The 14,550-nt window shown below is 57.8% G+C and overlaps 1 protein-coding gene across 24 annotated transcripts in view; it reads left to right on the top strand.

Moving 5' to 3' along the window:
* CBFA2T3 (CBFA2/RUNX1 partner transcriptional co-repressor 3) overlaps positions 1–14,232 on the top strand; it is a 105,134-nt gene extending 90,902 nt beyond the window's left edge. For 9 of the 24 annotated variants that reach the window (XM_037878104.2, XM_037878102.2, XM_043526556.1 and 6 more), the window contains 7 exons: positions 4,414–4,595; positions 6,062–6,297; positions 8,292–8,377; positions 9,160–9,355; positions 9,744–9,812; positions 11,374–11,603; positions 12,082–14,232. In XM_037878104.2, coding sequence (XP_037734032.1) covers positions 4,414–4,595; positions 6,062–6,297; positions 8,292–8,377; positions 9,160–9,355; positions 9,744–9,812; positions 11,374–11,603; positions 12,082–12,414 — 1,332 coding nt within the window. In that variant the 3' untranslated portion in view covers positions 12,415–14,232. Of the gene's footprint in view, positions 1–4,413; positions 4,596–6,061; positions 6,298–8,291; positions 8,378–9,159; positions 9,356–9,743; positions 9,813–11,373; positions 11,604–12,033 lie in introns of all 24 variants that reach the window. The other 15 variants (XM_043526555.1, XM_043526560.1, XM_037878107.2 and 12 more) reach the window with 5 other exon arrangements.
* Positions 14,233–14,550: the final 318 nt, after the last annotated feature.

Here is a 14,550-nt window from a genome sequence, read left to right as displayed (position 1 = left end):
CAGCCCTCGCCTGGGCGGGTGCCTGGCATTGCCAGTTCTCGAGGGGAACGCAAAAGAGGATCAAACCGTCCCCGCAGTGAACCCGCACTGCCTGCTGAGTGATGCCCCGGCCTGTGCCTCCGGCTAGCTCTGCATGGGCTGCGCACAGTCTCCGGCCATGCCATGGATGTGAGGGTGTTTTCCAGACCTGTAGCTCCCACCTCCTATGGGAGCTAGCAGGGAACCGTCCTGGCTGCACATCTGCTCTTCCATGACACAAGGGAGAAAGAGACAGAGCAGGATCAGCCAGTGGCCCAAAGGGGACAAGGGCCTGGCTCCATGTATCCTCCCATTCTCAGATTGCCGGGCCTTGACTCCCAGGACGCAGTTTTGTGTAACTCTTGGCCCCCGACATTAACCCTAGGGAACGCTTAAAGCCCTCCTGCTTTGCGTTAGCGCCCTGTCCATTGGGGCCATGTCGGGGGCCCCCCTCACTTAGCCTACCCTAGCCCCATAGACAATCACACAGCAGCTCCTTGGACCGGGCGGTGGTCTGGTGAGAGCCGGCGACGTCCCCAGATGAGGAAGGAGGCCCTGGACCAGAGCAGAAGCTGCAAGGGGAGCTCTCTTAGCTTTAAATCAACTGTTGCCTGACCCCTCTCTCTCTCCCGGGCTCTCACTCCCCAGTCTCAGCAGGTCCCAGTTTGGGAAATGTGGGGGTGGGGGGAAGGGGGTAACCTGTGCTGCCCTCTCCGCAGCCCCCAGGATGTACCACAGCTCGTCAGTACAGGTGCACTCGCGCTCTCCCCACATACAGGCTTGCAGGGCTGTGCGCAGCAAAAAGCGGGGCTAGGCCCAGCTGGTCACCATTTGCAACGCATTCAAAATCTCCCTTTTTTATTTGCGTTTTAATTCCGCCCTGAGCCTGCTCTGTCACCCTGCTCTGGAGGGATTCTCAGCGCCCTGGCATGTCTGTCAAACCAAATATTTCCAGCAGATGTTCCGAGGCTGGCTTCAGCTGCCCTTGTTTATCAGAGGAATCAAGGAGGGGGGGAAGCCCCCCCCCTTTGCATCTTTATTATCTCCCCCGCCCCGGCCCCAAGGGTTCTATCCCGATGGCTCTGAACTAGCCGCAGGAATCTGGCCAGAGCAGCCTCCAGCACTCTCGGAGCCTGTGTATTCCACTCCCATGAAACGGCAAAGGGTTTAAACATTTAAGAGTGCTCTGGGGCGATTCGGCGCCGGCCCCACACCCAGCCGCGTCAGGCAGGGTGGCCTCGCCTGCCCCCGCCCCCTGTCCGGGGAGGAAGTCAAAATAAAACCAGAGCTCCTTCTGCCTGAGGATCTCAAAGCTCTTTAGAGACATAGGTTGAGATTTTCAAAGCAATCTAGGGGGGTTAGACACCCAGGTTTCATTGACATGAATGAAAGCTACATGGCCAGTCACCTGGACTGGTTTGAAAATGTCAAGCACGAAGGACCCGATCCTGTTGCTCTTTGTTCTATGGCTGCAGCAGTGGGCTCCATCAGTCCAAGCCCCACAATGCCCCCTGGAGATAGGTGCTATTCTCCCCGCTATGTGAATGGGGAAACCGAGGCACAGAGAGGCAAAAAAGGGCCTGACATGCAGAAGTACTGGGCTCTCGCAAGTCGGACTGATGCCATTGGGAACTGTGGGTGCACAACATCTCTGAAAATCAGGCTTTGAGTTCTGGGCTCTGACACTGACACCTGTGGCCCTGGGCAGGTCACTTAACTGCTCTGTGCCTCAGTTTCCCCACTGGTGAAAGGGGGTAATAATATGCCGTCCGTCCTAGGAGCCATGTGACCCTCCCTATGCCCCTTTCTGTTCCGTGCCTGGGCCCGGAACAGCAGCCCCTCAGACAGCTGAGGTCAGTGCGGCCTATGGGAGGAGAGGGGATCGGGACCATTGCTGCGTGACCTGGCTCTCGGGGCTGAGCTCCAAGTGGACCTAGTCTCTCCGCTGCCTGCAGTGCCGTGGGTTGGGCAGTCTTACCCACTTGCCTAACCCCTGAGCAAGTCGGGCACAGGGGGTCGCATGGCCCTGCCAGCTGGGGAATCTGTGTCTTGGGCACTGGGCAGGACCTGCGGTTTCTGATGCTCCTTCCTCTGCTGCCCGAAGCTAGAGGAGACCAAGCGCCTCAGCATGGAGGGTAAGGGTGCTTCTCCTTGCCCCCCTCCGGGAGATGCTGCCCTCTCCTCCAAGCTACATGCCCGTTAGAGAGGGCCAGTGCTCCCTGCCAGGAAGGCTTGGCTCCAGATCCTTGGGCAGAGGCCGATGTGCCGGTGCCCTGGAGAAGCTTGGCTTCCGTGGCACCTCTGTGCCTGGTGCTCCCAGACCTCAGGCCCTGGGGCGCTCTGAAAATCCGGCTCCTTTCTGCCGTTCCCAAGTGACGCTCAGCGGCTCTCTGGCCAGAGGAGCCATGTGACAACACTCCCTGTGCTGTCTGATCCCCGGGCACCCTGCTCCCAGCTGTTTCCACCTAGGACGCCAGCTGCTTCTCATTACGTTAACTGCAACCAGCCAGCCCCTGTGTGTTTCCCAGACTCCGGTTTTTTAAAAATTATTTCTTTAACTGGGGAGAGGGTGTCTCGTGGGGCGGGGGGGAGGGGGGGGGGAGAAGGGGGCGTGCTGCCCTCGAATCCGCAGGAGCACATCTCCTCAGCTCACACTCTAACATGTTCAACAGATGGCGACTTGGCCGAGGCTCAGCTGTCTAAATAGAAAACCGGGGCTGGCAACAAAAGTGCTTGGATAAAAATGAATTTCTGCTGCTTAATCTTTTCTGCTTTGGATGCTCTTCTGGGGGGGAAGCTCCATGAGAAGCTCAGCGGGTGGGGGAGTTTCTTTACTAACCCTTCCTACCCTGCCAACGCCCGTGCTGGACAGGCGAGCCACGCCTGGTGTCCAAGCTGCTGGTCCCACCCCGGCCCCACCCAGAGACAGGTGGGGCTCTCCCAGTCTGCCCTGCGGGGGGCTCTAGTCTGGGCGACAGCAGGGCTGGGAACACCCCCCAAAGCGCTGGCTAGTGGAACGTAAACGTGGCACCACGAATGGCCATGCTATTGGGGGAGTGGCCGCATCCTGCATAACCCACATTTGCTGGTACGCAGGAGGAGCCCTGGGCTTTTGTAATCTGTGTTTGTCTTATCCCCGGGGTTTGTCTGGTGCCCATCACCGTGACATCTGTGGGGCAGATCCAACGCCCATTGAAATCCAACAGGGGCCTTTCCATCCCCTCCGCTGGGGTTGGATCTGGCCCCAAGTGCTTTTTCGTGGCTTAGAATCCTTCTCCAGGTCTGGGGATGGGTGAAGCCTATTCCCTAGCCCGGCTGTGTATGGGCCTGATTCTGTCATCCTTCATTCCAATTAGCAGCACCTTACTCGGTAACAGTGCAATCAGTGGAGCTGCTTACTGAGTAAGGCGCTACTCAGGGTGAGTAAGGCTAGCAGACCTGGCCCCAAAATGATTAACAGAGGAGCTCTAACTGCAGCCACCCGCAGGAGCCCATGGGGTGGGAGCAAACGGCAGCAGTGCCTGCTGGTTACAGAAACTCTTGGGACTCCCAAAGTCCGAGCAGCTCCCACCCCCTGACTGATGGCTAAGGAGGGGCTGAAGGCACGGAGACCTTAGCCCGGGTGCCTTGGTTGAATCCATACAGCGGGGATTCAGGCCATGTGCCAGCAAATGTCTGTTGCTGTTACCAGGGGAGGTTTTCCCAAACATAGCAATTCCCATTCTAGATCAGTCCAATTATCCACCTACTCCAGTGTCCTGTACCTGGCAGTGGCCACATGCTTCTGAGGAAGGTGCCACAAACCCTGCAGCTGGTAGTTATGGGGTAACCCCCACGTCTCCTGGCCAGAAGTCTAGGAGAGTCCTTGGGTCGAGTTCTAACACGGCCAAGGCTCACCGGTACTGGGGATTCGAGAGAGGGAACCTCATTATGCTGGTTCGGGGGAAGGGTGCGCTACACCCCTATGTTCCCCAGCGCAACTGCTTTCCCCAGCAATGCCGGGGGGATTGTGAAGCGCTGCGGCACGGAGACCGGAGACCTGGGCACTGACCCACACGGGCGGTTTGGCCAAGGGCGCTGAATTCCTGGCCGTGTGTTGAGACATGGCAGGTGGTATCCTTGCCAGCAGCGGCTGAGGAAGATCCAGCATTTCACGCTTCCTCCCGCCCTGTCAGGCCAGCATCCTCTGCTGTTTATCTCGGCCCGTCCAGGTCTGCAAGGGATGCAGAGTAAGGAGCCCCCAGCAGGTTAATTCCCGTGGGCAAGTCCTGCAAGGCAATGGAGCCCAGCCCCCATGGGACAGCTTGTCTGTGCAAAAGTGGGTGGCAGGGGGAGTGCTGGGGCTTCGCCCCTCGGGCTGGCGGGGGCTTTACTCTGTCTCTGCCCCATTTGCAGGCCAACCTGCCCTTGCTGCAGCGCGAGCTGCTCCACTGCGCCCGCATGGCCAAGCAGACCCCAGCCCAGTACCTGGCCCAGCACGAACAGCTGCTGCTCGATGCCAACGCTTCTTCCCCCATCGACTCCTCTGAGCTGCTCCTGGAGGTCACCGAGACCGGCAAGAGGAGGACACCAGACAGGTAGGACCCGGAGGCTCTCGCTTGCTTTCCAGGAGTCCCACCCCAGCTCCTGGGGCTAGTGTCATGCTGTGAGCCCGGGGCCCACAGCGAGTGGGAGTGACCCAGCAAGGAGGAGAGGATAAAGCCATTCCCAGATAAAGCCACCCCCGAAGGCACCATGTTAGGTGCAGGCAGGGCAGTCTCCTGGGTACTCTCTGCCACCATTTCCCCTGCTGAAGCTCAAGGGCCCAGGGATACAGGTTGGTGAGACCCTGCTCCAGGGAGCCTGGCAGGCACACTGGGCCACTTGCAGCCAGACTCCAGGCACTGATCGCTGTGAATGGGGAATGTCATGTGGCAAGGAGCATTTCCCCTGCCGTGTGCAGCCCTCGGGGCACTTGGGATCTGGGGGTACGTCAGGGCTGAGCCCCCTGCACTAGAGGGCAGGTTCACTCCAGTAGCAGGCAGCTGGAGTTCTCACCATCCACCTCCTTGGTGCTTCCCAGAAACGTGGGCAGCTTGCATCTCCACCCAGGCCCTGGGAGAGCTCTCTGGGCAGGAATCAGCACCTCCAGCCGTCCTGGCCACACACCTCTTTGTGAGCAGTGCCACCCACTTTGCAGGCTAAGCTGGTCCCTAACAGTGTGTCTGCGCTGCATTGTTAACCTGGGTCTATGGAACCCGGGCCTGGGGGTCTCTGAGTTTCTAAGCCAGGGCTTGAGCCTCCACACTGCATGGAAAACTGGGGCTTAAAGGTGCTGGACCCGGGTCTCGCAGCCGTGCTAGCACATCTACACTGCGCTGCACAGCCCTTCTGACTCGGCTCCGCGGCTTGAGCTGTGTCCACACGGCACAGCGATGGGGCTTGGCCCCGAGTCATAACGGGACTCGGGATGTGACCCTCCCCGCAGCAGGGTCTGAGGCCCCCGGTCCTGAGTGCTTGTGACCTGAGTCACACTGATTGGTGTGTGGACAGAAGAAGGACTTGGGCTCAAACCTGAGTCAGAGCCTGGGTTAGTGTGCGTCCTACCTCCCCGGCCATGTGCCCTGTCACCCAGCAGACTGCCTCTGCAGGGGGCCAGTGTATGAGCAGGCAGGAGCCAGAGATGAATCTGGCCCACAGCTGTCTAATTCAGACTGTGAGTTCAGCACTCCCCCGACTCGGAAGAATCACTCGCTGCACCCAGGACTCAATGACACGGGCTCCAGGTTGGACTGGATACGTTGGCAGCTAGTTGCATTTCTAGAGTCACTTGCCCTCAGGTTCTGTAAATCAGGATCACCCCCCCCACATTTGACAGAGTGGGAAACTGAGGCACAGAAGGGCAGTGACTTGTCCAAGGCCCCTGAGGGAGTCAGTGTCAGAGTTGGGCTCAGTGGCCAGAGCACTGGGCTGGGGCTCAAAAGACTCTGCAAAGGAGGTGAGGGTCAGGAAGCCCTTTCCCAGTGTGGTAACCAGGTCGTCCTTTTTCTCCTCTGCGGAGCAGGACCAAAGAGAACGGCTTGGACCGAGACCCTCTGCACCCCGAACACCTCAGCAAACGGCCGTGCACCATGAGCCCCGCTCAGCGCTACAGCCCCAGCAACGGGCTGCCCCACCCCACCCCGCCCCCACCCCCGCCACAGCACTACCGTCTGGAGGACATGGCCATGGCACACCACTACCGGGACACCTACCGGCACCCTGACCCCAGGGAGCTCCGGGAGCGCCACCGGCAAGTGGGTGAGTGGGAAGCGGCGTGGGCTGGGGGCCCCCACTGCTGTGGGGAGCATTCAGGGGCATTGAGCTCCCTGAGAGATTTCCTATCACGGGCAGAGATGTCCCGGAGAGCATCCTTTCCCCCCCACTGCTGCGGGGCCAGACTGCTCTGTGCAGGGGGTGCTCTGCAGGCAGGTGAGGATGTGCCGGGGGGGTGGACACCACAGACTGCATGCCCAAGGGGAGGTGCCTGGGAATGCACCGGGGGGCAGGCTGCCTCCCTGGAGCGTGTGCAGTCCGGCAGGGACTGGCCACCACAAAGCACTGGGCCAAGGGAGGGAGCCTCCATGGCTCTGGGTGGCTTGAGAGCATAACGAAGGGACGGACAAGGTGAGCCGGGGGGAGGCTGGCAGTCGGGGGTCAGGGCAGAGACAGAGGGACTTGCACTGGGTGACGGATTCAGCCCCCGCTCTGCGGAGAGAAGCGAGCTCTGTTGGGTTGAGTGCTGTCAGGACACCGTGGAGAGGAGTCCAGGGGCCCGGGGACTCTGGGGCGTTGCGGTACTTGCCCCTGGGTAATTAGAGAAAGCAGAGCAGAGGATGGCTCTCCCGGAGGAAGGTCAGCGCTCCGGATCCTGAGCATGCTACTCAGAAATCGCTGGGATCACAGCGGTACCGAGCCAAGGCGGGGAGGCATCTTTCAGGAGGAGCAGCTGAGGGCGTATCTACACCGCATTGTAAACCCAGGTCTGGGGGACTCAGGCTTGAGGGCCTGCATTTGAGCATCCACACTGCTTTGTACCCGAGGTGTCCATACTGCACGGCACAGCTCTTCTGACTCGGGTCTCTGGCTTGCCCTGCAGCCACACTGCACAGTGCCCAGGCTTCGACCCCAGTCACAGTGAGACTCGCGCTCTGACCTAGCAGGGTCCTCGGACCCAGGTCCTGAGTGCTTGTGACCTGAGCCAGACTGATAGGTGTGTGGACAGAAACGGAGCCTGGTCAGAGTCCGGGTTAGTGGGCAGTGTAGACGCAGCCTGAGTTACACAAATCACTCGGCAACTTCTGATGCGAGACGCATTTCAGTCCCTGACTCCCTGGGAGAATCCGTCTGCCATTCTGGGGCTGTCGGGGGCCCTAGGCAGGCTGCAGTGATGCTCAGGCAGGCTGAGTTCTCGGTGGTCCTGCACAATGCCCCCTTCCCGCCTCTGAGACGATAGTTGTTGGAAAGGGGAGCATGGTGGGCACCTGTTATTGCAGGGTCTCCTGCCGGGAAGGGCCTGGTGAAGAGGGTCGTACATGAGTGATTGGCAAGAGAGCACTGCCCCGTCAGCAGCAGTGCAGATGTGTAGGTGCTAACCCGTGGCTGCCGGGAGGGTGACCCGTTCCTGGCACACGGCAGCTCTGGCGGCAGCCCACAGCCCAATTCCCCTACTAGCAAAGGGCAGGCAAAGCTTCTCCCTGGAAGTTAGCCCCAAGGACTGTTCTCCCTCTCCCGGCTGTTCAGCCAGTGCTCTGTGTTACAGAGCGGGCCCAAGTGGGGGCTGTATGGACGGTATAGAGACTGCACTGATTCTGGCATTCAAACGTCTCTCTCTCTCTCTCTTTTTCCCTGACGGCCTCTCCTGACTTGGGGAGTGACTCCACTGCCGTCCCGTGTCGAGCTCCCAAAGCCCAGACTTTGAGTGGGTGCAGGCCAAGGCAGAGCAGCGTGCTCCAGCGCCGGGCCCTGCGCGGCACCTCCCGGCACGCTGCGTAGGCCAGGTGCACCCCAGCACCTGGGCCAACGCCCCGGCCCGCCAGCACTGCTCTCAGGCCACGGGAAGGAAGCTCATTGGGCCAGGGACCATCTCTTTGCTCTGCACAGTTCCCAGCACAAGGGGCCCTAATCCCAGAGCATGGCCCCGAGGTGCTGTCCTAAAACAGATAATAAAACATAGCCGTAACTGGAGCCCCTGGGGTGCCCAGAGCTCTGGGCCAGGGTGACTGGCTCTCGCTGACCCGCGTGTTCTCTTCCAGCCGTGCACGGCTCCCGTCAGGAGGAAGTGATCGACCACAGACTAACAGACAGGGAGTGGGCTGAGGAGTGGAAACACCTCAACAACGTACGTACCAACCCCTCTTGCCGCTGTCTGCTACCAGGGCAGCCCTGCCAGGCGCTGGGGTGGCTGTGGCATTTGTGCTCACTGCAGGGCGGGGTGGGGAGGGGAGGGCATGGATTAGTTGCTCTCGAGAACATGAGCTCTGGCCCCTCCACAGAGGGGCTCCTCAGTTAACTCATCCGGACTTCTCTGTTTCATGTCCCGTGCTGCTCACCATCTTCTCTGACTTTCGATGTAAGGCCTGCTCCTGTAGCCTGGCTCCGGGGAAATCCCTCCTGAAACGGATGGCTTTTCCTGAGCCAGGACTGCAGGGTTCTCCCTGCGGAAACTGAACCCTGTCCCCAGGCTGGGGGACCCCGCCCCTAGCAGTCTCTGTCTGCTAGAATATGAGTCAGGACCCCGTTTTGTGTGCCCTGGCTTACGGTTCCCCATTCTGAGCCCTGTCCGGCTGCCCTGGCCTAGGGGAAACTCCTGGGTGTGGGGACGGGATGTGAACCAGCCATTGCAAAGCTGGCGCCTTCTCAGGGCGTGGCTGAGTGTAACTCCACTGATGCGGGCCTTGTCTAGACACACTCCCCCCAGGACAAATCGGGGCAGACTCAAACCTGCTGTAGACACACTCCCCCGGTGCAAACTGGGGCTTGCACAGACGCATCACATACCAGGGTGAGACGCACCAGGGCAAGCCCATCTGACCCTGAGACACCCCGTGCACATGCAGCTGCCCCCCAGCACGTACCCCGGGCCCGGGCCTTATCTGTGCTCTCCCTCCCGCTCTCTGGCAGCTGCTGAACTGCATCATGGACATGGTGGAGAAGACGCGGCGCTCCCTCACCGTGCTGCGCCGCTGCCAGGAGGCCGACCGCGAGGAGCTCAACCACTGGATCCGCCGCTACAGCGACGCGGAAGACATGAAGAAAGGCACCAACCCCCCACCCCGCCCCCACAACAGCTCCTCCAACTCCGAGGCCCCCCCGTTAGGTACTGACGAGCCCCGCGGAGCGGCTTTCCCGGCAAAGGGCTGATGGCGCCCCGGGCCTGATTCTTTCCTGCCCTGCGCTTGTGTCGGCATTTACACCGATGCCGACTCAGGCTCCGGTGTGAGTGGGTCGCACTTGACACGCCCTTGGCCCAGGTATCACGGCGCCAGGTGCCCGGCAGAGGAGGGCCCGGCCCAGGGCGCCAGCAGCTCCTACAGCCGCGCCGTGTGTGTCTTGGAGGCAAGAGCGGGCAGGGATGGTTCCCACCGGGTCGCTATCTCGGCGCTGTCGGTCTCCGCACGGACCGCACTGTAGCGCAGCTCTCCGGAGCTTTGCTGCTTTGCACGCTTCATGTCTTCCAACCTGTTCCTCTCCCCCCTTGTTTTCAGACACTCACCGGGAGTTTGTGCCCAGGCCCCTCTCTGGTTACATGCCCGAGGAAATCTGGAGGAAAGCTGGTGAGTGTGCCACCGCGGGATCCCCTGTCCGCAGCCCAGCAAGGCACCGGCCGGCGTGAGGCGGGGCCGGGGGGCCTGGCTGAGCCTGAGGACTCTGCTGTCGCTGGGCCAAACACACCCCTGGCTCTACTGCCTGGACCTCTTTGGAGTTCCCCTGCTGTGTTTCGGGGGCTGAGATCGGGGGAAGGAGCCCTGCTCATTAGGACGCCCTGGGGACTAGCAAGCGTTACACGTAAACGTCATCCCTATGCCTCCTTCCTTTCCCCCGAACCAGCGGCTGGGGTGCTAAGTGACCCTGGGGCCTGAGCCAAAGCCCATTGGAGTCAATGGGAGTCTTTCCACTGGCTCCCCCGAGCCTCGGATGAGTCCCATAGGGACTTTCACACCCAGACCGAACTCCTCAGGAGCTTACGGATGGGATCGCGCCCACTGTAGGCCAGTTTTCTCGCCCCGTCTCTCTGGGGCACCTTTACGTGTAGAGCACTCCAGGGGCTGGAAGGCAGGGACGAGGGGTAACAAGCTCCCATAGTTTCTGATGGTGCCGGACCCAGAGGCCACTCCTCCCCCTGGTTCCCTGAAGTTTAGTTTGTCCCTTTGGATCACCCCTCACCGGGAGAGCAGGAGGGGATCTGAATGCCATGGAGGGGTTCTCTGCCAAAACCGAGCCTGGATGCTTGGGATTTCCTGCCGTCCCTCTCTGGAGCCAGGGACCCAAACTGCTCTCTTTGGGCAGCCCAGGCTTTCAGAAAAGCTTGTGCTTGGCTGTTGGGCGCGATGGGACATGGCTCAGTGGGCCGTCCGTTCCATCCTCCCGGCTCCGCCTGGCACCGGCGCTGGGCGAATCTGTAAAAGACAGGCCTTGGAGAACATGGTCAAGGTGTTCTCCCCTTGTTCTCTCTGTGTTTTAAGATGCCCCTGCCCTCCCAGAAGCTTCATTCTGAAACCCTCAGTGTGCGTGCTTTTCCTCCATAGGGTGCACTGTGCTTGACAGATGGTTGTGTGGATAACAAGACCCTCCGCAGTTAGAAGGGGTGCATCAGGGTAGAAACCAACCCCTAGCTACCAGGGTCAGGAGGAAACTTCCGCCTATGGGCTGCTTCTGCCACAGCTGTCCACGCTGGTGGGGTTCTTGCACCTTCCTCCGAAGCATCTGGTGCTACCCACTGCTAGAGACAGGATGCAGGGCTGGCTGGGCCATGGGTCTGAGCCAGTCTGGCACTTCCCCAGTTCTTCAACCTGAGAGCTAGGCACACATTTGCATGAGCATTTATGTATTCAAACAGTGTGTGTGCATGGGTGTGTTCATATGTCTGTGCACATGTGTGCACATGCGTGTGCGCGTGTTCATGTGTGTATGCACACATGCAAAGAGCCGGTCTGTGCTGCCAGCTGTGGCAGGGTGAGCACGGGTGTGTTACAGAAAGTCAGGCCGCTCAATCTTGACAACAAAACCCTAGGGAGCAGCTGCCCAGACTTGCCATCTGGTCTCCTGCTGCGTGGCTTGCCCCTGCGGGCCGTCGGCTCGGTGGCTGCGCTACATGATCTGTGCTCTTCCTTTCAGAAGAAGCTGTGAACGAGGTGAAGCGCCAGGCCATGTCCGAGCTCCAGAAGGCAGTGTCGGATGCGGAGCGCAAAGCCCATGAGCTGATCACTACCGAGCGAGCCAAGATGGAGAGGGCCCTGGCGGAGGCCAAGCGCCAGGCTTCCGAGGACGCGCTGACTGTGATCAATCAGCAGGAGGACTCGAGTGAGGTAGAGGCGAGCTCGCCCCGCTGCGCCGTGCTCGCTAGGGTAGTAAGAGTTTAACCCTTTGCCTGTTGACACCGCGTGCGCCCCCAGCGTGCGAGCCGGGGCTGGAAGCTTGCTGTGAGGGGGCCGCCCCGTTACAACCCCTGAGTTCAAGCATTTCGAGCTCAGGAGCCTGGTTTTAAACCAGATCAGCAGGCAATTCACCCTGCACTGTGGGGGCTTCCCAGCTCCCAGGCCGTGCTCGGCCCATCCTTCCCCCAGGTACTGAGGGTTTAGAAAGATCCAATACTGTGAAATCTAAGTAGCGCGACCAGCCCAGAGACTGCCTGAAAGTGGCCAGGGAAATGGTACTCTCTGGGGGCCTGAACCTAAGACCTAAGACCGAGGTCTCTTGTGTTCAGTGGGTGCTCGGGATCCTTTGGACGGTTCCATCCCGCAGGGGGTGTCTAGCGGGGCTGGGTCTCTCTTCCAGGCTGCACCGCCCCGACGCTGATGTCTCTGCTTTCGCCCTCTCGTACAGAGCTGCTGGAACTGCGGGCGCAAGGCCAGCGAGACCTGCAGCGGGTGCAACACGGCCCGCTACTGCGGCTCCTTCTGCCAGCACAAGGATTGGGAGAAGCACCACCACGTCTGCGGGCAGACTCTGCAGGGCCTCCAGACCTCTGCCGGCGCAGCCCCTTCCTCCGGGGTGGGCTTAGGGGTGGGCTCAGCTCAACCGGACGTGGGGGCCGTCAGCACCTCCATCACCAGCGTGGCCACCATGGCCGCCAGCCCCAGCGAAACCGGCTCGGCTGCTGCGTCGCGCTCCGGCACGCCGGCCACCCCAGCTCCTCTGGAAACGGCGTCACGCTAACCGACCCCCCGGCCGGCCAACAGAGGGGAAAGAAACAGAGAAACCTACAGAACGTCACTGCTGCTACTGCTTCTCTCCAAAAGAAAAACTAACTGCATTCAATGCAACTTCCTCAGCTACCTGACTCTTCTGTGACCTCCAAATGACCTCTCGATCTCTCACATGTAATCCTCACGGATCCTCAAACTGGGCTTTAAGTGGAGTTAAGGCAAATACCAATCTTCTCTGTTCTCGCTTCGGTTTTCTATGATTTGGGGAGTTATGATCGTCGTCGTCGGTTTGTTTGTTTTCTTCTTTTCGGACGAGGAATTTGTCCGCAAACTCTACGCACCTTGACTCGGGGAAAGGAAACCCACCAGTCTCTATCCCCCTGGAGATGTGCGCGTGTGTGTGAAATCTCCCTCCCGGTGCGGCCGGGGGACGGCATGATGAAGGATTTCGATTTTAGAAGGCAAGAAACTTCTTCTCTTCTTTTTCGTTTTTCTTTTTTTTTTTTTTGTAAAAAAAATAAAATAAAATAAAAAATAAAAACGTCAAACTCTTTGGCTTTAAGTAAAAAAAAAAATCCAAAAAACAAACAAAACAAAGTAAAACCAAGTAAAGGAAGCTTACCTGTAAACTACCTTGCTAGCTAGCCAAGAACATACCAGACTCACCTCTGCTCCAAAGGAAATCCAAAAACAAACAAACAAAAAAATCCAAACTTTTTTTCCACTGCCAAAGTTTTTTTGGTTCTGTTGTTGGTTATTTTTACTTTTTCGGTTGATGGTTTTGGTTTGTTTTTTGTGAAACAAGGAGCAGCACTTATCCCTTTCAACCAAACCACGACGACTGGCCAAAGGCAAGCCGGCGCTCTTGGACTCCTTGCGTTCTTTGGTGGGGTGGAGTGGGTTCTTGCGCTGGACTCTCAGCATCCACGCATACCTTGAAGGAGGAAGGACGCGCATCTGTGGATTTAAGGAATTTTATTAAAATAAAGCAAAAAAAAAAGATACACAACTTTTGTGCGTGTGTGTGTGTGTGTGTGATGGGGAGTCAACGTTGTGTGCTCCCTCCCTCTGTGGATTATAAACGTGTTTCGTTTGCCTAGGAGAGCGTGCTAATGAACAAGAACCTTCAGATCCTGGTCCTGTTCCAGAGAGAGCATCATTTCAAACAGAACTGTGACAATCTGTCGTTGATTCTCCACTGCTCGTCAGAGTGTGAGCAGAAAGCAATTGCACCAGTACCTTCTGCTTCTTGTACTCCTCCACTACCTCTCTCTGCTCTCCATAACCCCACCTCTCTAGCTCCAGTATCTTGTGACTGCCTTTCAACCTTTCGCAGGAAAAAAAAAAGACACCTTTTGTTTTTCCCCTTCTAAAGACTCTTTCGATTGCCTGTAGATAGACCCCCTTGCTTTTGTGTCTACTTGTTCTCCAGATGTTTTCTCCAGTCCTGTGATGAACATTGTCATTGGGTCATTTTATTTCGTTTTCTCTTTTTCTTTTCCCACCCCGCACCCCCTCATATGATTTTGCAACAGTTACTAGTAGGAAAGAAAGGAAACAAACAAACACTTGTTCTTAGAGAAGGAAAAAAAGACAATGTAGATTATTTTGCATTTCTTGCATCGTGTATAACGCACAGAGGACGGGAGTGCAATATGGAAAGTGACACGACTGCAGAAAGGGAGAAAGCTAGAGACTGCCCAGCCATGGTCAGGGCAAATATTGTATGTTAATGTGAATGTATATAGTATTGGAAGAGGTCCAAAAAATAATAATAATGATAATAATAAAAGAAGAGACGTTTGCCAAATAAAAAAATTAAGATAAACCACTGAAGTATGTAAAGTTTAGGAAATAGGTTTTAAAAAAAAAGCAAAATCCACATGCTCATTAGGAGCATTTGTTTTCCGGAGTTGCAAAATCCATCACGTGTGTTTTTAAAAAAGTAGGGATTTCAGATAAAAAGTTCCCAGTCAGTAGTCATTGCAAAGGGAGGTTTGGCTGAGGGCGATTGACTCAGAACCCTAAGGTGGCTATGTTTGGATGTTTTCCTCTCCCTCACGACGCACCCCTGAACCTCTCCCTTGTTTCTACTGTTTTCAGAAGCACTGTGTGATTCTTTAGAACATCGATTCGGGTTTTGGAA

The sequence above is a fragment of the Chelonia mydas genome, chromosome 12, assembly GCF_015237465.2.
Source record: "Chelonia mydas isolate rCheMyd1 chromosome 12, rCheMyd1.pri.v2, whole genome shotgun sequence".
Classification (NCBI taxonomy): Eukaryota; Metazoa; Chordata; order Testudines; family Cheloniidae; genus Chelonia; species Chelonia mydas.
Note: the sequence above shows the minus strand (reverse complement) of the source record. Positions and strands in the feature narration are given on the sequence as shown.